Genomic DNA, 21,108 nt, shown 5'->3' on the forward strand with positions numbered 1-21,108 from the left:
GCAGGAAAAGCTGCATAAAATCCACCAGTATCTGAATTTGAATCACCAAAGTTGAATATTGCCTTGAAATCACACTCACCTTGACTCAAACCAACCAAGCAAGGCAACACAAGCATGAAAATGAACAACAACTTATTGTTAAATGTGTTTGAACTCATTTTTGGAAGCTTAGAATCATTGCAGCATTGAGGCAGTATTATATCAGTATAGAAAGTTGATGTTTATAAATGGCCAAAGTGGGCATTTTGGACGGTGTTGGTATTGTAATTTGTAAGTGAAGATGTGTTTTGGACAAATCACTTTTGAGATAAGGTTGACACAGTATGTAATGTTTGTTTGTCGGTATGGCATTACTATATATAGTTTCATCAGCTATATATATAATGTTCTAAGAGATTAATCAGGAAGACTTGTGTATAATATAAACATTGCAAGATTTTATCTAACTTTTGCTTATTACTACGTCACATTTACTTGATTATGTTTTATGTTTTTATGTGCATATGTTTGGACTATACAAGTAAATGCAAGTTTGTGGCAACAGTTTTGATGGACCTTAGTTGATAAAATTCAACAACTTTTTTTTTTGTCAAAGAAATTCCAACAATTCTGGCTTTTAATTGGTTCATTTGCTGGAATTGAATCTTAACAATTCAGCTTTAGCTAAAATACATTATTGGATCATAACTTTTTATATTATTTGGGGGTAGAGAGGTAAAATTATGAGGCATATTACATTCACAAAAAAATAGTAAAATCAAATCCAATGCATTGTAGATATCGGCATAATTGGTAATCCAAGAGCTTGAGCTTATAAACAACAATAACAAAGGTTTTTATATTAAACCGTATTTACATAATATAATTGTTGGAAAATTTTCTTCATCAACTCCATAAATCATGATCACCACAAATATCTCATGTATTACACAAACTTTCGTCCACAACAAACTATAAACTTTGAAAATAGATCATAAACAATAGAGGATGACTATAAAATAAAGATAAGTATGAGACTTGTAAATGTACATTATCTTTTAAGAATTTATTTGTTTTAGATGAAAATTCCTCAAAATTCAACAAACACTTAAGAGAAAGAACTTAAATAACATAACTATGAAAACATATTTATTTGTTAACCAGTACGGAGAAAAAGAAGAGAAGAGGAAGAAAATCCTTGTGTCAATTGGTAAGTGCGCTAGGGTTATAAAAGAAATATTTAATGTTTCACATTTAGCAATGTAAGACTTAGTTATTAAGACTTTCAAAATATTATATAAAATATTCAACAATTCTCCACATATTTCAAAAATTTAAGTAAACATTGAAAATGAATTGAAAAAATTATGTCCCAGCAAATTGGATGTTAATGTGTCGAATATGATGTTTTTTAAATTATAAATCAGACCTAAATTGATAGAACTTAAGATAAAGTGAATTGGGGAAACAAATTTTATGAAACAAAAATACTTTATATGTTATATATGTAGTCATTGTCGCATGGAAGATAAATCTTGGCCGATTATTTTTGTGGTAGCCTTTGAATGTAGATGATTCCTTTCTTTTTCTATTTCTCTGAGTTGTGAGCTACGGTAAAAACAACAACATAGTTTTTTAAATATTTTAATTTAATACGAATATTTTAAAAATAACAAATTGGTAATGTGGGTATAAAACATATTTTAAATTAGCATTTACAATTAATGATAACTTTTTTTTATAATTGATGTTTTTATTTATATATTTCATTAATTATTTTATTATAACATTAATCACTTTTTTTTGTTTATTTTAAAAAGTGTGTACAACAAACTACGTCAACAATTTATTTAAATAAACATAGTGGAAGTAGAGTTAAAACAAAAAACTGGAAAATAAAGTCACAAATGCTAACAAGTTTACTAAAAGCATTCATAAAGAAAGGTGGTTAGAGAAAGGTGGAAAATAACACTCTATCTTTTTTTTTTACTTTTAATAAAAATCATATAATAATTTTTTGTTGAAATATAATAATATATAGTTATTAATGAGATTAATATAATAAATTTTTTAAGATGTTGAGTTGGAGATAATAATACCTATTAAACATTATAATTGAAACATTATAAAATAAATGTATACACACGAAATTCATTTAAACATCTAAATTGTGGTGATGCATTTTGGATGCTCAAAGAGCCTCAACAATAGGGTGTTTCTCCCAACAATACCATTGTAAATAAACACCCCATTTTGGAGCATAAGAATTGGATGCATCTCTTCATTTTTTTTTCTTTCATATCTTACATAATTAGTTATATTAAAATAAATTAATAATTAATTATATTAAAATAAGTTAGTGTTATTGAAATAGGATGGTATAATTATTATTGAGATTTTAATAATTTTATTTTAAGATACTAATGTGCAGAGTGTTTATTAATAATTATGATTTAAAAATTATAAAATAAATGAATCACATAATTTTAAGATACTAATGTGCAGGTGTAGATATTAAAGAATCATATAAGAAAACAGATTTAATGCACAACTCTCCATATTTAAGACACATGAATCATCAATATTTGAAGAATATTTACTAAAGAATCACATGAGAAAATTTCATTTTAAATTTGTATTGAAAGTTACGCATTAAATCTTTAAAAAAATTAAATTTTAATATCTGAAAAAAATCCTTTTTGTGAAGTTTTTATTAAATACCGTTTGTTAGAAGGAAAAAAAAAAAGAGGAAATGAGATCTGAAAAAAATGGTATAGGTCGAGGTGGATAGGTCCCCACATTGGGTTGCGTAATAGATGTCATGCTGTCGGTGTGTACGCCCATAATCACGTTATTAAACTTTGCGAAAAACCGCATAGCCGTCGGATGCACTTTTAATCGACGGCAAGCAAGCACTAGACGATTGATTACGTGGTCTCTCTCTCTCTCTCTCTCTCTCTCTGAAGATCGTGACACCCCACTCGCCACGTGCTTCCACCTTGCTTTCCATTTCTCCAACCCATCTCACGCCTTTCCAATTCCCATTTCTCATTTCAAATCCTTTTAACCTTTTTAGTTAAGGTTAAATACATTTTTTTATTTTTACTTTTTATTTTATTTTTTTCTTAATTCATGTAAATATAAAATTATATTTTAAATACTTATTTTTATAATATTGTAAAAAATATTTTAACAAAAATAAATTTTAATTTTTAAAATAATTTTTTATTATTTTTATCTTATAAAGTTAACCAAATCTGCACGACATATAACAAAAGATTGTTTGCAAAGATTTGTTTAAGGCGGACACTACACTAAACAATATTGGTAAAAAATTAACTCATATTTTGCAATACTTATTTTTAACGGTAATGATATGAAAAAAAACTTAGTGTAATTTTGTAAGTTTTTTCTGTAAAATTCTTAATTTAAAATATATATTATTATAATACATTTGAGAAAATTATGAATTTAAAGAAATTATAATTAGTTAAATTAAAAATCATACCAAAAACACATAAAAAAATGCATCTAAATTTTGTCATAATACGTAAATATTTTTTTCTTCTAATATCAAGATAGTTAACTCAGTTGCGTCGACAATTAATTTAATTTATAATCAAAATTTTAATTAATTGAATTACATAATTAATCACAATTTTAATTATAATTTTAATTATAATTTTATCTTTGATTAATCAAGTGTTGCAGTTGTTGAAAATTTTGGATGTCCATCAAACATTTTTATTTGTTTTATTATGCTTGTTGATATGAAAAATTTATTGTATTGGTAATTTCTATATGTTAGCTATGAGGTTTGAAATTCGATTATGAATTGTAATATTTTAAAACATTACTTTTAAATTTGAATCATATTCTATTTTAATCGAACAATAACTTACGTATGCGTATATCGGATTTGGTATATCGGGTTTGTATAATCTTATCGAGCTCTTAGATCTGATCTATTTAACTTTTTTACACATTAAAAAAAATCTTTTAGTAGATATATCGTAATAACTCAAATAGTCAAATCCTTTGCAAATATGGATAACACGTAGGATATATCTGCCAAACTAACTACCATAAAATGGAGTAAACATGGCAATTTTTCTCCCAATAAACCATATATGGAATTATTATTATTTTTATTAATATTTAAAATCATTTTTATTCCAAAAAAGTTATTTGTTTTTGAACCTATCAATATTAAAAATAATTTGCGTTTGGATTATGGACTTTGCATTGGTCAGCAGCATGTCACGATTTGGGAGCAAAATTGCAATGTTTGATACGTTAAAGAAAAATGTAAAAGTATTAAAGAAAATGGCAGTTTATGGCCATTAACCATAAAAACGACAACCTTGCCACCCCGAAACTTTCCGTAGCATGTATCAATCTTTTTGAAAATGGAATTTAAAAATTTGTTAGCTTAATCATAGGTTAGAGGGTAGAACCAAAAGGGTCCAAAAACCATAAAGAGAGTAGAAATATCTTGCGCAGTGCGCACACATAAAATATAAAAGTAACCAAAATATCAGAAACAGTTTTACAAGGCGTGGCCGAAGATTTTGTACTTGTAAATAAAGACCCTATGTTACATGTGGCCATTCGTGGATTCCAAATGACCTATTCAATTCAATTTAATTTCGATTTTTCAAATTCTCAATTAAATAATTGAATTATCAAAATCCTATTCAATCTTTCCAGATAGTATTTAATTAATTAAATTAATTAATAAGTTAATGGTGAATCTGAAAGGTCACATGGAATTGTTGCTAGGCTGGACCCCCTAACAGAAGACGCGTAGATTGATCTTGTAAATAACACGTGTACGGTTGTGGTGACGTTGGAATAAAAATGGCCAGCTCAACAACCACCACACCCCACGCCGTATATACACCGTATGTATACGATGTTCTCAATATACGACACGTGTATGGTGACGTGGACATCGCCTTCACGCTCCTTTCTTCCTTCTTCAACATCTCTTCTTCTCTGTATCAAAGCATAGAATATAGAGAGAGAAAGACAGAGTGAGTTATTTCCCTCTTTTTCTTTAGAGAGAGAAAATGCTGAGTGTTACTACCACAGTTTAATTGCTTCTCCAAAACTCAACTTTTTTTCTTCTTTCTGTAATTATTATTTGGGAATCTGTTTGGTAAGTACAATTCTGTTACTTAATGATTTGTGAATCTTTTTCATGTTTGGGGTTTGAAGAAAATTGAATTTGAATGTGTGCTTGTTCGAACTTTCATGATTGATTGAGTGCTACTGGAAGCTGTGGAAGAAAACTTCAAATTTTCATGTTCAGTTTAGACGATTTTTTCAAAAATTCTATTTTTTTGTAGCTAAGTAAACAAAGGTTTAGAATTAGGGTTCTTCCAGATCTCAATTTGCACCAATTAAAGGTTTTGGATATGTTTTTTGTGCTTTCTATGTGTTGTTGATTTTGTTTCATTTTGGATGTTTTTTTTTGTTCTTCATGCAAATATTGTAAAATTATTAGTTTTTCCCTATAATCACTGTATCAGTAGCTAAATAGAAACTGGATCAGGGCCAATTCAGGAGTTTCATCACTTTTTTCTTATCATCATTCCTCTTGACCCATGTGAAAGTGAAAAAATGTTTGGTATGTAAGGGCATTTTTGTCATTTAAAACTTGCAATTGTCTTGTTGGGGGTAGATTTGGCATGCCTTGTTGTTTCTGTGTCTCCCTTTCTACGTGGCTTGTGGTGTGATGAAAAGACAAAATTGACCCTTCACTAGTCTGTCTTTGACTCACTCTACTATCATTTCAATTTTATTATGTCCTTTGAATTGAATTTATCTCTAGCTTACCGAATAATAGTTCAGTCTTTTAAATCTTTCATGAAAGGTATTTGTGAAATCAGTATAGATGAGTTCTTTTCTCTACATGTAAATCTGAAACTTGGTTCTGTTTGTCTACTCCATAGTGAATTTTTGAAGTTATATTCGGATTATCATTTTAGGGGGGGGTGCTAGATTATTCACCTAGAGACTTGTTTAACTATATATTCTAAAACTTTGGTTATTTTGCTTGAGTGCCAACTCATTTAAGATTTCACTAATTCATAATGATACCTTTGCACTTCCAATTTCTGCTTTATAAAAACTATACTGGCATCTTCTAAAAGTCATGCTTGAGATGAAAAACAGGATAAGTGACTCATGCAATGTTTCATCAAGAAAATTGCAATCAATATATTTGTATTATGCTATTTCTATGCTAGCTTAAGAAATCATCTAAGAGGTTACTTTGTATAATATATTGTTTGTGGTTATATGTCTACTGATAAGTAGTTCAACAGAACCAGATATAATGATGTTTTTACATGTAATTCATTTATCTGTTGCAATAACGTGAAATTATAAGAGTTTTCCTTCTCCTTTTCTAGCATGTTGCATCATAGTTGTTGGAATCATGAAGTTGAGATTTTATTCTTTTAAAGAATTGGCTAGGATCCTTCTAGATTATTTGACTAAGTGTTTTCCATTAGGTGCTTGCAATGGGAAACAGTGAGGAAGAGAAGTCTACCAAGACTGAAAAGCCTTCTTCACCTGTAATCGTGGTGAGCTCTACTGTTCTTATGTCGTGTGGATGCATTTGTAAAAAAAAGCTTGAATTTTGATGTATTTGTGTACTTACTTACCTTATGAATAGGATCAAACCAACCAGACGAATGTTCATGTCTATCCTGATTGGGCAGCCATGCAGGTTACCTACCTTTTCCCTCTAAGTCCTTTATCTGTTAATGAGTATTGCCAGTTGTAGTCTATGTTTACCCCTAATTAATATCAAACTTAAATTATGCTTTGAATTGCTACCGTGTACTGATTTCGACACTAGGAAGTTTACAAACATAAATGCCCATTAGAAACTGATTTGGGTGATCTAAATTGTCTCCTATGTCTTCAGGCATATTATGGGCCGAGAGTCGCCATGCCACCGTACTACAACTCACCAGTGGCTTCTGGTCACACTCCTCATCCGTATATGTGGGGGCCACAGGTAATGTTTTATAAACATTCTTTGTTTGTTTCATGTCTTAGTATATATACCCTAGATGACATGACTGAGCAACTTGTTAACTTGTTATTTCATGCAGCCTATGATGCCACCTTATGGTCATCCTTATACAGCAATTTATCCTCATGGAGGGGTTTATGCTCACCCTGGAGTTCCTGTTGTAAGCCTACATTTTTGTACTTATTTATTGTTTTAGTTATTCTTATTAGAACTTATGTTATTGTCTGGATCATGGTTTTGTTCATATTTTACTGAAATTGATCAATACATACAAAGGGTGAAAATATTTTGAGATGTGATTTTGCTGTTTCTGTTAGCCCTAGGTGATTTTAGTCTTATCTGTATCTAGTTTCATCTGTGCTTTCACTAACCTTTTCATGCTATGATAACCTCAATGCATCAAACTCTCAATTAATTTAAAGCTTTTTTATTTTTATTTTTAAATTATTAGTATTTGTATGTTAATTGTTAATTTGTTAGTATATGCTGGAGGTAGGAATCGAACCCGAGACCACCTTATCACTCCACTCATTTACTCCCCCACCCCAATCACCAAGTCAATCTTATAGCTCCTCAATTAATTTAAAGCCTAAATGTACAATAGCAGAGTTTTTTCAGTTTTTTATTATGAATGCTCCACAATCTTATGAATTATGTATGTGAAATATAGGGGCCAAATCCACATAGCCAAGGAATTTCATCTTCACCTGCTGTAAGTTATAGTTTCCTCCTAGATCAGTTCCTACTCTAGTCTTTGAATGCTATCAATTAATGATTGGTTGCAATTGGTGCGACAATGCAGACTGGAACTCCTTTGAGCATAGAGACACCTCCCAAATCATCTGGAAACACTGATCAGGGTCTGATGAAGAAATTGAAAGGGTTTGATGGACTTGCAATGTCAATAGGAAATGGCCATGTTGAGAGTGCAGAGCCTGGATCTGATAGCAGGCTATCACAGAGGTTTGTTGATCTGTTCTTTTTATGCAAGAAGTTTCCCAAGAACATCCATACATTCTATTTCTCTTGGTTTATAAGATCAGTCCATAAGTTGGATATTGTAATAGGTTTATGTGAATAACCAAGTAATTTTATGATGATACGAACAGTGTGGATACCGACGGTTCCAGCGATGGAAGTGACGGCAATACTGCAGGGGTGAGAACTTGCTTGCGATGCACTTCTTTTCCTGCACTTTGTTAACCATATCTGATTATTGATGTATAGTCTATTTTTCTTTAAAATGTTTTTTACAAAATTGAACCATTAAATTATGATATTTGCCTGTCTTATGCTCAGGCTAATCAAACAAGAAGGAAAAGAAAGCGTGAGGGAACACCAACCACTGGTATGACTCTGTTCTTCACCAAGTGTCACATCTTGATGAACAATAGAGTTGTCCTATGATCACAATTATACTTGTTTTATCATCACTACACAGATGATGTCAACCAGTTTATTGAGTAGGGTCTTGATAAGTTGAATGATATCCTATCATTTTTGCTCAGTAAAGGGTATTTCTCAAGTTTTTAGCTTTGCAGTCAGATTCAGACATGTAGTAGATTCTAAAGAGGGGCTTGAATGCTTGATACAGTATATAGATATTGGCGTCTTATGCTGGAAATTACTAATTAAATGTCATATACTTCAAACATGTTATTGAAATAATCAGTGTTGACGGTAGGTTTTTCCCTACTGTTTAAGCAGACGGAGAAGGGAAAACTCACACACAAGGTAGTCAAGTTTCGAAAGAAATCGCAGCTTCTAATAAGACGATGGCAGTTGCCCCTGCTGGTGTTGCTGGGCATTTAGCTGGACCTGTAGTTTCTCCAGCAATGACGACTGCACTGGAGCTGAAAAATCCTTCAAGTGTTCATTCTAAAACAAATGTCACAAGTGCCCCGCAACCTTGTGCCGTATTGCCTGCAGAAACATGGTTACAGGTATGGTCAGCATATAATTAATTCATTATAGCACTTCAAATCATATATGATACTTTTGAGACACGTGCGAAACACAATGTGATGATTATTCAGTATCTTCGTCCTTTTACTGACATTAAACTAATTCTTGTTGATACGTTTGGATTCCTAGAATGAACGTGAGCTTAAGCGTGAGAGGAGGAAACAATCAAATCGAGAATCTGCTAGGAGATCCAGACTAAGGAAGCAGGTATAAATGTTGGCTTCTTCCAGACACTGTAAACATTCTATTGCTTCTTTAGTTGTCTGTCAAAATTAAAAATTAATCAGGTTTGTCCGTTGTCACACCCTTGATATGTCCTATGTTACTATGTAGCCCCCCAAGAAAAACAAAATAAAGATTATATAATTACTCTAGGCTTGTGACTAATGCGCATATTCCTCCCCCTTCAGGCTGAGGCCGAAGAACTGGCACGAAAAGTTGAATCCTTGAATGCTGAGAGCGCGTCACTTAAATCAGAAATAAATCGACTGGCCGAGAGTTCTGAAAAACTGAGAATGGAAAATGCTGCATTAAGGGTACTGTTCACATTACATTTTCTCTGTATGTATCAGTGTTGCTAAATATAGGCTATAGCGTAGCTGAATTCGAACAAATCACTATTGTTCTGAAATGTTGTCATATATTGGCTATAGCGGTGCTATAGCACTCTTGTGTAGTAAAATTGCTATTTTTTGCAATCCGAAATTGACCACACTACTATGTATGCATTTCATTGTGTTATTCTGTGGTGCTGAATTCTTCATTGTTTTTGACACAGGAAAAATTTAAAATTGCTCAACTGGGCCAACCAAAAGATATAATTTTGACCAGCATTGACAGCCAGAGGACTACACCTGTAAGTACAGAAAACTTGTTATCTAGAGTTAATAATTCGAGTTCCAATGATAGAACTGTGGAGGATGAGAATGGTTTTTGTGACAACAAATCAAACTCTGGTACAAAGCTGCATCAACTGTTGGATGCAAGTCCTAGAGCTGATGCTGTGGCTGCTGGTTGATTCAGAAAACCAGTTTCTGATCATGTAGTTTTGGCATATTACAAGCCCAAAATTACTGCTAACAGTTTTCTGAGGGATGGATCAGCTGAATTTTAGTATCTAAATCCATCAAAACCAGAACTAATTCATTGCTCATCAGTTACTTAGGAACTTTTTATTATTCTGTTTAGATTTGACAAATATGAATGGCTACTACTAAAGTTTGTATAATGAAGAGAATTAGAGATTTTAGTTTAGAGAGGGATGTTGAACCGTTACATAATTTGGTGTGTATTAACGTCGGTGTGCAACTTCTAATGGTATCTGATAAAGTTATGATGGCTTTTCCATTGTATGGCTTTTATTTTTTCTTATACTTTGATGGCATTCTTATCGTGAGGCTTGTTTTATGTTTGTTGCTTTTTTGGTATAAAGGTGGTTTAAGGAATAGATATATAATGTGGAGGTAAGGGAGACAGAATAAATATCACACGACACTAAGGTAACCAGCTTGTTTTAGGTTCTAAAGTGGTGAACATTGAATTTAAATGATTTATTTTATAAAATTAATTTTGATTTAAAGAAGTTCAACAATTTATGTTTGAATATGATATTCATGTATGTTTAAATTTCTGCTGAAGTTGAAATACATTTTGAAGGCAGAAATATTTTTCTTAAAATTTTTTAAATCAAATTTGTTTTTAAAATTATTGATTTAAATGCAGTTTTGGTATTCAATTTTGACAAAAATGAATTTTTAATCATCTAATTTCTAAAATCGATTTTTTGATAAACTATTAATTAATTTTTAAGATTTTTGGTGGTAATTTTTTATTATGTGACACTTTCATGAAACAGTTACATCTCTTTCATTCAAACTTATGCATCTCTGATGCTTGCGCCAAAAGATACCACATAGTAAGATTTAAGAACACTCGTTTTTTTTCTTTCTGAATGAACACTCAATCATTTTTATTCCAATGTAACTTTTTTGACATAAATATTTGCGTTCTTAACTTTATATGGCCCGCAATTTAATACTTTTTGGCCTAAGATTGTGAACTCTTCGAACATATTATTATCATGTTACACAACTCTAATGCTAGAAACATTAAGTAGTGCACAATTGTTCTTAAAATTTTAGAAGCTCTCATCTTTATTACTAAATAAAAAGAAAAGAACTCTTATCCAATAAGTGGGAGAGTTTGTGCTCATTTGGGTCTCACAAGGATGAAAATTAATCTCAGAGAATATTTAATTTACACAAAAAATATAATTTTAATGTTAAAAAAAATAGTCCTAATATGGATAATTCAAAAATGGAATCTCATTTGATTTTAAGGCTGGGATCGAAGAAAATGTGTTTATAATTTTTAAAATTGGTGTTTCTCTTAGATTTTTATTGTCATAAAAAGAAGATGAAGTGTAACTTAATGACAAAATATTTCTAAATGTCATAAAAATAGTTTTTATATAAAAAAAATTCATTGTTTTAGAATTATCATAGAAAAAAGATGAAGGATAAATAAATGAAAAAAAAAATTATAGAAATCATAAAAATAGGTTTTTTTATAAAAGAAATTCAATATTTTAGAAATTGTAAATTATCGTTAACTTTAAAAGTCTCTTATATTTTTATTAACAATTAAAAACTAATACAAGTTTTAGAAAATGAAAATAAAATTTTTTTCTTAAATAAACTGTCTTTTTTTCTTTTTCATAAAACAATTGGGGAAAGATAAATTTTTTATTAAGTAAAGGGATATTAATGACAAATTTACAACTATTTCTAAGAACATTTAAACTCAGTACATAAAAATAAATTAATCCCTAAGAGTCTGTTAGTTTGTTAAAATATCTTTATTTTTATTTTTTTAAATTTGTGTTTATTTCATTTGTTAACAAAGTAGGTTAGAGATGAACAATTGTTTATATTACTTGAAACAATCAAAATGCAAAATAAAAAATCATTAATTTTGAATATGCATCCTAATATTTTATATCTCCTCTATCATAATGATTTATTTCAAGAGTTAGTGTAAAGTGAACACACATTTTTAAAAAAATGTAAAACATAAAATATTTTTATGGAACTAAGAGTCTCTATATTTAAAAGAGATAAGGCATGTGAGGAGGTGAATTGAAAAAGAAAAATTCAAGTCTACACATCGACATTTCTAACCTTACCAATCAATTTTGTAAAATAAAAAAAAAAAAATCTAATATAGACTTTCTATTTTAACCTCATTCTTTCTAATTAAGTCTAATCGACCTCAGGTGTTACTTTTTTCCTTCACCCTCCAAGCTAAAAGATTCTCATTGAAGTGTATTTCTAGACTATAGAAATTAGAAATGAATTTGGAAACTCTCGTGTTTGAATCAAATGTAAAAAATTAATGTTCATTATTTTATTATTTAAATATATTAAGTCTTAGTTATATTTTTTAAGTTATAAATTTCAATAAAATTGAGACTTAACTGTAGTTTTGGTCTCGTTATTTTTCACATATTTTTGTAAATGGATCATCCATTTTAAAATTCATCAGTTTTAGTTACTTCCTTGTAACTTTGAACTAAAAAATAGTGATATGATATATCTTAAACGACGTAACATACAATCTCATTATGTGAAATAATCAACAATTACAATTTTACAAAAATAACCCTTAAAAACTTTATTTTTAACTTTATAAAAATTTCATTTTTGTATTTTAATTAATGACAAGTAAATAATTTATCAATATGAATAATTCTACATAACAAAATTATATCTCACTTCAATTAAAATATGTCACATTACTATCTTTTGTTTTCATAAATTTGAGGAAGAGACAAAAAGCCGTTGAATTTTAAAATAAAGTACCAATACTAAAATAGGTGAAAAAATAACAACAAAAATTTCTACCTCACTAAACTAATCTTGAATTTCGAAAAAGATTTTAAAGAATTTCATAATAGCATATTTTTTAGAAAATAGAGGTATAATTGGGTGGATATGGGATAAAATTTTCCCAAACTCGTATTGGATGGAGAAAGTAGTTTCCTTTTTTTTAGTATTGGACTCAGCCCAGCCCATCATGATTCTACGTTCTTCACGTTGACAAAAAAAAAAGGACCATGCTTATTGGAATGCTCTAGTTAGGTAGTTTCCTATTTAACGATATACTTTAAAAAAATTAATGGTCATGTTATACTCTTACCATAGTTAGTTGATATTTATGTATAGCTTTGGGTGGGAGTAACATGTGACTAGAGCTAGAAAATGCCATGGTTTTTTAAAAGAAAGTAAATAATTTAATTGCAGTTTTTCTTCGTTTATTTTCATCAATTTACATATATAAATTGATTCATTTATTTTAAAATTTACAATTTTAGTATCTCTTTTACATATATAAAATTTACAATTTTAGTATTTCTTGTATAAATTGATTTATTTATTTTAAAATTAAACCAAATTGAATATTTAGACTTCAAACATAGTTGAAAGGCTTATAACTTCATAGCATCTACCAATTTTGTGTTGGACCCAACTATCTATCTTTCTATATATAAATGTAAATTCCCTTTTACTTTAGAATCCAAGAAACGTACGTCTTTGATTGAATGCTCTTCCATGTGTAGCTTATGGAGGCACCAACCATAGCATGAATAAAAAAGAGTCAATTTTGGAGCAATACCTCACTTTGAGCATGAATAAATCCTATTTCATTTTCTATTAATCAAAAAATTATTCTCTCCTTATTTTTACTTGTCCACCATAATCTAGTTACAAGTTGCTCAATATTGTCACATAATATTTTTGGGTGCCTAAACCAACTCATTAAGCAAATGGAGATGTTCTGAACAACAACTTTAAATAGAATACCTCCTACATGTACAAGTAAGAACTTTTTCCTTTTCATCCTTTTAACTTCTCCCAAACCCTATCTATTACATATTTAAATATTTCTCTCATGATTTAACAACAAATGTGGGAAGACCAATTTATTCTGTTATTCTCTCACAGATTATTGAGAGTTTGAATTTGCTATGATTTATGAGTTGGCATCATTTTGTTTGATAAAAATTAGAAAATTACTTTTTCCTCAAGATTGACATTTAAAAATAAAATACCTCATTTACAAAAAGGAATGTAAGAAATCTACAAAGTTGTTCTAACTATTTTTATTCTATGCAATTATCTCTTTGTCTTAATAATGAATATAAGGAAGAGGATTATCATTGTAATTACACATTTTATGGTAAGATTGATCCAAAATACAGAGAAAGTCATAGTTTGAAAACTTTTTGAAGGAAGGACCATTCCATCCTGTCAATAGTTTCATTTTCGCCCTAACTTTTTTTATGTATTTATTATTTATTTTTATGTAGAAAACAAATTTAAATGTGATGGTGTTATTATCACTACTTCTATTAGGAATAAAAACACTTTAATTTTGACTTTTATAATATTAGACACTAAAATATCTTTAGACTCAATTTTATATAACACCTCATATATATATATATATATATATCTTTTTATTTGAAGTCACCGTGATCTTTAAATTTTTTAATCTTAAAAATCAAATAAATGTATGATTTATTGATGGTTGTAAAATTAGTCTCACCATTAAATATATATTTTTTAGACATCATTTTCAATATCTTAATATGCCTTCAAGACTAGGATATAACAATGAATTTCATTATAGTTCACCATATTTTCTCTAATTTGATTCTAATTCACCCTATCTTTAACTACTATGATGATCTTTTCCATTTCAATAGAGTTAATGAAGTTAATATTTATGAAAAAATAAAAAACATATTCCCTATGTTTTTCATTAGAATAGCATTGTCATTCTCATTTTGATTAGAATATATTTTATTCATCTTGCTTAGAAGTCTTTTTACGAACAAAGTTAGTAGTGTCTTCGTCTTTTCTTAATTTAAAACTTTAGTGCTCGTTTGGATGCAAAAAGTTGAAGCAATTTTGCTGCTTAAAATTGATTCTAAATGAAACTTCGAATTGGAGCTTCCACGACAGTGTCAAATTGATTATGAAAAATTAGTGGTTGGTGGTGTATATATATTTCTCTTCTAATTTAGTGGTTGGTGATGAAAAATTAGTATTTTTTGAAACAAGTAGTTTATATCTTATTATTTTTCTTTTAATTTTATCTTTATTATTGTAATTAATTTTTTTATTTGTTATAATTTTTTATTGTAATTTAAAATAAATAAACTAACTAACTAAACAAAAATATATCTGAATCATAAATAATTTATTTATTAAACTACTAGTTAATTTGCATTCAATATTTTGTCTTTCTACTGGTTTGACGGAATTTATTAATCAATATAGGAGTATGTTGTATCAAAAAAATTAATATAATATATCTAATCAAATTAAACTATCTATATTAATATAAAAAAGTTTGTAGCACAATATGCATCTTAATTTAAAAGTTTTAATAATGCAATATAAATTTCAATAATTATATAAAATAAAAATGAAATATAATTTTATATATACATGTCAATATCTATTTTGATAATTATACATTCAAAATCAATTTTAATTCAAATAACATAAATTGATAAGATTTTTTTTACTGTAATAAATAAAAACATAAGTTAATTTATTTTCAACTTAATTTTAATAAAATTAATTCAACTCAAATCAATTTTTACCACTCTAAAATGAAATAATCACTAAGAAGTAAAATATTTGATTTTCAAAAACTAACCTTTCTACATATAATACAAGTCAAGATAAATATATACATTAGAAGTACAATTTTAATTAAATTATATAAAATGTTTAAAAATGTCAAGATGAATTATTTTTAAAAATACATAATTACTGGTGAACTTAAAAAAACAGAAAATAAATACAAAATTCCCAATGATAAACAATTTGTAAAGTCAAAGTAATAAATGTTTGATTTTTAAATAACATAAAAATGATCTTTGTTTAATATAAGGTCTTCTTGTTTTATATTTTTGTAGATTTAAAATCCTATCCAAACGAGCATTAGTTATTATTTTTATTATTTGACGAGAGCATTAGTTATTATTGAAATAAAGCAGTCAACATCAATAATAAAAATAATTTGTAACTCAAAAAATATTACCTAAGTCCTATATTTGTGTCTATCTCTATAATAATGTATATTAAGAAAAAGTTGCAGGTGTTTCCCATCAAAGAGAAAAGAAAAAAGAAGACAATTTGAAAGATAAGCCCTGGATATCCCTGACAAATCCATTTTTCACAACTCATTAGAGAAAAAAGAATAAATACTCAACAAATACGCATGTCCTAAAAGTAGTTTGATTTTGATGTGATGTGATAGCTCTCTGTTTTCAACTTTCAAGAATACAATATTTTTATTTTTATTCTTATATATTAAAAAAAAAAACATTAAGAGATGTATATATATCATTTTATTTATATATATTTTTGGTGAATCACAACTTTATATATTAAAAATTATCTGATTTATATAATAATTATTTTTAAAATAAAATATTTTATAATAAAAATACATATAAATTAAACTCATATATATATATAAAAAGTTAATTTTCATTTAAATTTTGATTATTCATATAGAGAAGAGAACGTATGAGTTTTGATTCTCTCTCTCAATCAAGAAGCACACTCCAAACCAAAAGGTACCTTTCAACCTTATACTGGAACGGTGTATATTTTAATTTAAATTTTCCTATTATAAATTATTAGAATAAATAAAACATTAAAAATGTAAAATAATTTGACGGTTTGTACATGTGTTTGTGTAAATGTATTTCTCGTATCTCTCCACGTCTTAATCCTTAGATTAGATCTCTTCAGCACACAACACAACATTACACAATTTACGAAACCGGTTTTTTCTCCTTATCTTCTGCTTTTTCTTTTATTTTTAATTTAAATCATTAACATTAATGTTTATCTAATCTTCCCACTATTTTGCCACCTACCCAGTTCCTCTATTTTTTTTTTCAAATCTTGGTTGGTTGAAAGTTTTAAACTTTTCTTGATTCATTTGCAAGTTTAGTGTTTGAATGAATACTTCTAAGAAAAGGGTACCTTTCAACTTTACAGTTTCTTTATTTCTCATAATTTATTTCTTCTTTTTTTTTTCCCTCTCTCATCCCTTTGGCTTGTTGTTGCAGTTATTTTGAATGAACAGGTACTGATTCTTTTCGTTGGATGTGTGCATTTTTGAACCTATTTGACAGTGGTCATGCATTATCATTCAAGACCCTGTGTCAATTTGTGGTTTCTGTTGGAATTACTGGTTCAAGATTGCTAACGTAAGTAAGTGGTTGAAAAATTAAAGTTGCTTCTGTAGCAATGTCTATAGTTTGAGGGGGTTTTGCTTTAGAATTTTTGGATTTTATTCAATAAGTTGCATTTTCTTTAAGAAACTGTTATTGTTATTTTGGTTATATTATTGTAGAAATTTATTTTTTTACAGTTGTTATGTGTCTTGGTTTTATGCATTGTATAAAAATTGTTGAATCTTTCCAAGTTCTTTAAGTGTATGCTTGTCTTTTTGTGCTGTAAATCTGACAAGTTTCAAGGGACATGTTTAGGTGTGTGCCAGGTTTATTGATATTCAATTGCCAACTGTTCAAACTTGAATGTTTCTGTTTTTGTCTTCCAGGGCTTTAATGGAATTTTCATATACATTCATAGTTATTTTCTTGTTTATTTCAATAGATTTAGGGCTCCCTAGATCTGAATCATATCTGTGAGGATAGAATATAAATTAGGTGATCTAATTGGCTTTTAGGATTTTGCTTTTGATTGATTAAGGTAATTAAGTTGTTTGATTCAGTATAGGTGTGGACTGATTCCCCTTCAATCCCTCGGCATTGGCGTGTACCAAATTCAATAAGCTTATTAGGTTTCGCTCGGAGACTCGAGAATAGAGAATCTAAATTATTTTAGATGGGACATTCTGCAGCTGTTTGGGATTTTAGAGCAGCAACTGAAATTACAAAGGACTGGAATGGAATTGATCAAGTTGTACTTCGGACCCCACAAGGCGCTTCTGCACGGGTGAGTGAGAACTTGTTTTTTGATGTATTCACATCGGTGATGAAATCATGATTTTATCATTTATACCTTTCAATTCAATACGTAAAAAGGAAAACTTGGTTCCTAATGATATTTCTAGTTTGAGCATATACTTATGGTGGTATCGGGAATAACCGTCTTATCGTGAAATTAGGTAAGTTTACATGGAGCACAGGTCACTTCGTGGCGTAACGAGCATGGGGAAGAACTTCTATTCACAAGCAGCAAGGTGTGTCTTTTATTTAATCGTTGATTATAAGGTATTTTTTTGGATGGTATGGAACAGAATTGATTCCCATATAAATCAACTGCTTCAAATTTCCGTAGAAAAATGGAATGAGTTCAGAGGTTGACAAGTCATAATCTTCCACATTGTTCATTAATCATATCAATACAAAAGAGAAGGAAGGAAGAAAAGGTCTATTGATTAGCATTTTACTCTTTTCTTACAATGATTGCACTCCTTTTGCTAATAGCTAGCACATATTTGGTGTTTTTTCATTCTTATTGTGTTTGCAAATATAGTAAAAGCTGGATTTAGACATCTGAATGGCATTCAACCACCAGAGTTGGATATTAATTAAGTAAACGGTGACAGGATATCCATTTTACTAATTGACGATGTTGATGTGTAGCAATAATAGTCGCTGCCTCTTTCGCACCTTGGTGTGGAGATGATGAAATTATGGAAATATAGAATTTTAGCCAGTTTTACTCTGTAAAAAGGTGATCCGTCTTATTACTTTCTCATATTTGCAATTGATTGTAGACAATTTTGAAGGCTCCAAAAGCAATACGAGGAGGAATTCCTATATGTTTTCCACAGGTATGATTAATTACTATTTTTTTGTTTTTGGTCTCAAATGTCAAAAATTTTGACACAAATAACTCATGTGTATTAGATCTAAATTTGTATAATAGTTTGGAAACTGTGGATCGCTGGAGCTGCATGGATTTGCAAGAAATCGAATGTGGATAGTTGACGAGAATCCTCCTCCTCTGCCTGCAAATGATTCCAGTGGGAAATCCTTTGTTGACTTGCTACTCAAATCATCTGAGGAAGACGTGAAGTGCTGGCCATTTAGTTTTGAGTGCCGTCTTCGAGTGTCTCTTACAACCAAAGGAGACCTAACCCTGATATCCCGAATTAGGAATATCAACGGCAAGCCATTTAGTTTCTCATTCGCATACCACACATACTTATTGGTTTCTGACATTAGGTATGGATTCTTGTACTTGACAGTCATTTTCTTTTTTGAGGACGTAAGATGATCTCCAACAATCATTTTTCATTGACGATAAATACCAGTGTTGTCAAACACGAAAAATAGTGATTTGTTCAAGTTCCGCTATGCTATAGTGCTATAGCGGCTATTTGACAATAATTTATTGCATAACAATAGCGATATGTTCAAATTCCGTTATGCTATAGCACTATGCGCAACTATAACCGCTATTTAACAACACTGATAAATACTTGGATTTTTTTATCTTAAACAACCATTTTCTGCAAATAATTCATTTAATGCATTATTTAATGATGGCTTTAAATTAACTGGACTATGTTTCTTGTTTACATGCTAAAGACTAAATATTACTAGACTTTATCACCCTGATAGTTTTAGAATAAAGAACTTTCTTTAAGTATGATAATTAAAACACACATCAACACAATTCTGTATAGTGAGATAAGGATTGAAGGCCTTGAGACACTTGATTACCTGGACAACCTTTCCCAAAAAGAACGATTTACAGAACAAGGAGATGCGATAACATTTGAATCTGAGGTAAATCTTCTGTGTTATATTTATGTTTACAACATCATATACATATTTATAGTTTCACAACGCATGAATAAAGAGGTTTTTAAAATCGACCTTTTTTTGCGTGCAGGTTGATCGTGTTTATCTTAGCTCTCCAAACATAATCGCTGTTCTAGATCATGAGAGGAAACGAACATATCTTATAAGAAAGGAAGGTCTCCCTGATGTTGGTAAGCTATTTACCATTTAGGCCATGTGAGTAAAAACAACTTAATTAAGTGCTTTATGTATAAGCAGTTTTTATGACCAAAGGTAAAATAAAGTCAAATTGTTTTGATGTAAGTTATAAGTTATTTTCATAAGCTATCTCAAATAGTCTCACAAGTGCTTATGCTAGTAGATAAAATCAAATAAATCAATTTGTACACGCCCGTAGCTAGTAAAAGTTTACACTGTATATCTTTCTAGTTCCTCAAATGTGACCAACAACACTAATCTACTTAACTTGACTTCGGATGTAAACAAGCTTTTAAAATGTTACACAAAAGCTATGCAGAACTTTCATCTATGGTATGTAGTTTTATGGCGACTTTCTTGATATTGGTGACATGTTTGTTTCTGTGTGCAGCCGTGTGGAATCCGTGGGAGAAGAAATCGAAGTTGATGGTGGACTTCGGTGACGAGGAGTACAAACAAATGCTTTGTGTAGATGCAGCAGTGATAGAGAAACCTGTCAACTTGAAGCCTGGAGAGGAATGGACGGGGCGGCTTCAACTATCGGTTGTGCCATCGAGTTTTTGTAGCGACCTTTTGGGTCTCGACAAAAGTGGTCTTTGAAGAGGATGGAATTGTACAAAATTTAATCTTATCTGAGTTTGTGTTACATTTAGCAATGTAGCATTAAGTTACTTTTAGTAAATAGTAGTGCTTTGTAGGAGTCATCAAGTTTTCTGTTGTTTTTTTTTCATGCTACAAATAGTAGAAAGAAAGAAAGAAAGAAAAAAGCCTATGTTTTTGTTAGAATGGCTGCAAAATTTCGGATATTTTAATTATTTTGTTAAATTCATGAGTTGATTGATTAATTGATAATTATATTTGTATTCCTATATTTAAAAAAAAAAAAGTGGTAGTGTTTGAAAAGTTAACTTGTGACTGCACAGCTGATTTGGAACATGAAATTTAAATGAGTGGTTGAAGAAAGATAGCAGATCATTTTGGATCTTAAAAAATAGGATACGAACCTGTCATGAGAGATATAAAAACACAAGTGGCTTGTTCTTTT

General features: G+C 29.4%; 3 protein-coding genes across 13 annotated transcripts in view; 2 read left to right on the top strand and 1 right to left on the bottom strand.

Annotated features, from left to right (window-relative positions):
* The window catches only part of LOC101498588 (GDSL esterase/lipase At4g01130), a 3,511-nt gene extending 3,145 nt beyond the window's left edge, over positions 1 to 366 (bottom strand). Inside the window, exon 1 of the mRNA XM_073365978.1 lies at positions 1 to 366. Within this exon, the coding sequence (XP_073222079.1) occupies positions 1 to 158 (158 nt within the window). The 5' untranslated portion in view covers positions 159 to 366.
* Positions 367 to 4,875: 4,509 nt separating this feature from the next.
* LOC101498921 (common plant regulatory factor 1) lies at positions 4,876 to 10,366 on the top strand. Of its 4 annotated transcripts, none has more exons than XM_073366174.1 (13): positions 4,876 to 5,015; positions 6,501 to 6,572; positions 6,665 to 6,718; positions 6,920 to 7,012; positions 7,110 to 7,190; positions 7,701 to 7,742; positions 7,833 to 7,993; positions 8,140 to 8,188; positions 8,330 to 8,378; positions 8,735 to 8,973; positions 9,125 to 9,202; positions 9,406 to 9,531; positions 9,774 to 10,366. In XM_073366174.1, the coding sequence occupies exons 2-13, from the start codon at positions 6,510 to 6,512 to the stop codon at positions 10,011 to 10,013; spliced, it is 1,275 nt and encodes a 424-aa protein (XP_073222275.1). In that variant the 5' UTR covers positions 4,876 to 5,015; positions 6,501 to 6,509; the 3' UTR covers positions 10,014 to 10,366. The 4 variants fall into 4 exon arrangements, with proteins under 4 accessions (XP_073222275.1, XP_073222273.1, XP_004494783.1 ...); XM_073366172.1 differs by having other exon boundaries at positions 4,952 to 5,140; XM_004494726.4 differs by having other exon boundaries at positions 4,964 to 5,140; positions 8,738 to 8,973.
* Positions 10,367 to 16,633: 6,267 nt separating this feature from the next.
* On the top strand, positions 16,634 to 20,926 carry LOC101499665 (putative glucose-6-phosphate 1-epimerase). Of its 8 annotated transcripts, none has more exons than XM_073366679.1 (9): positions 16,634 to 16,652; positions 17,154 to 17,294; positions 17,822 to 18,045; positions 18,218 to 18,292; positions 18,833 to 18,889; positions 18,985 to 19,283; positions 19,748 to 19,850; positions 19,957 to 20,056; positions 20,455 to 20,926. In XM_073366679.1, the coding sequence occupies exons 3-9, from the start codon at positions 17,935 to 17,937 to the stop codon at positions 20,661 to 20,663; spliced, it is 954 nt and encodes a 317-aa protein (XP_073222780.1). In that variant the 5' UTR covers positions 16,634 to 16,652; positions 17,154 to 17,294; positions 17,822 to 17,934; the 3' UTR covers positions 20,664 to 20,926. The 8 variants fall into 8 exon arrangements, with proteins under 8 accessions (XP_073222780.1, XP_012569608.1, XP_004494786.1 ...); XM_012714154.3 differs by lacking the exon at positions 16,634 to 16,652 and adding an exon at positions 16,790 to 17,063 and having other exon boundaries at positions 19,957 to 20,081; positions 20,455 to 20,595; XM_004494729.4 differs by lacking the exon at positions 16,634 to 16,652 and adding an exon at positions 16,799 to 17,063 and having other exon boundaries at positions 17,154 to 17,298.
* The last annotated feature ends 182 nt before the right edge of the window (positions 20,927 to 21,108 follow it).

Source organism: Cicer arietinum, chromosome 3 (assembly GCF_000331145.2).
Source record: "Cicer arietinum cultivar CDC Frontier isolate Library 1 chromosome 3, Cicar.CDCFrontier_v2.0, whole genome shotgun sequence".
In the NCBI taxonomy this organism is placed as follows: Eukaryota; Viridiplantae; Streptophyta; class Magnoliopsida; order Fabales; family Fabaceae; genus Cicer; species Cicer arietinum.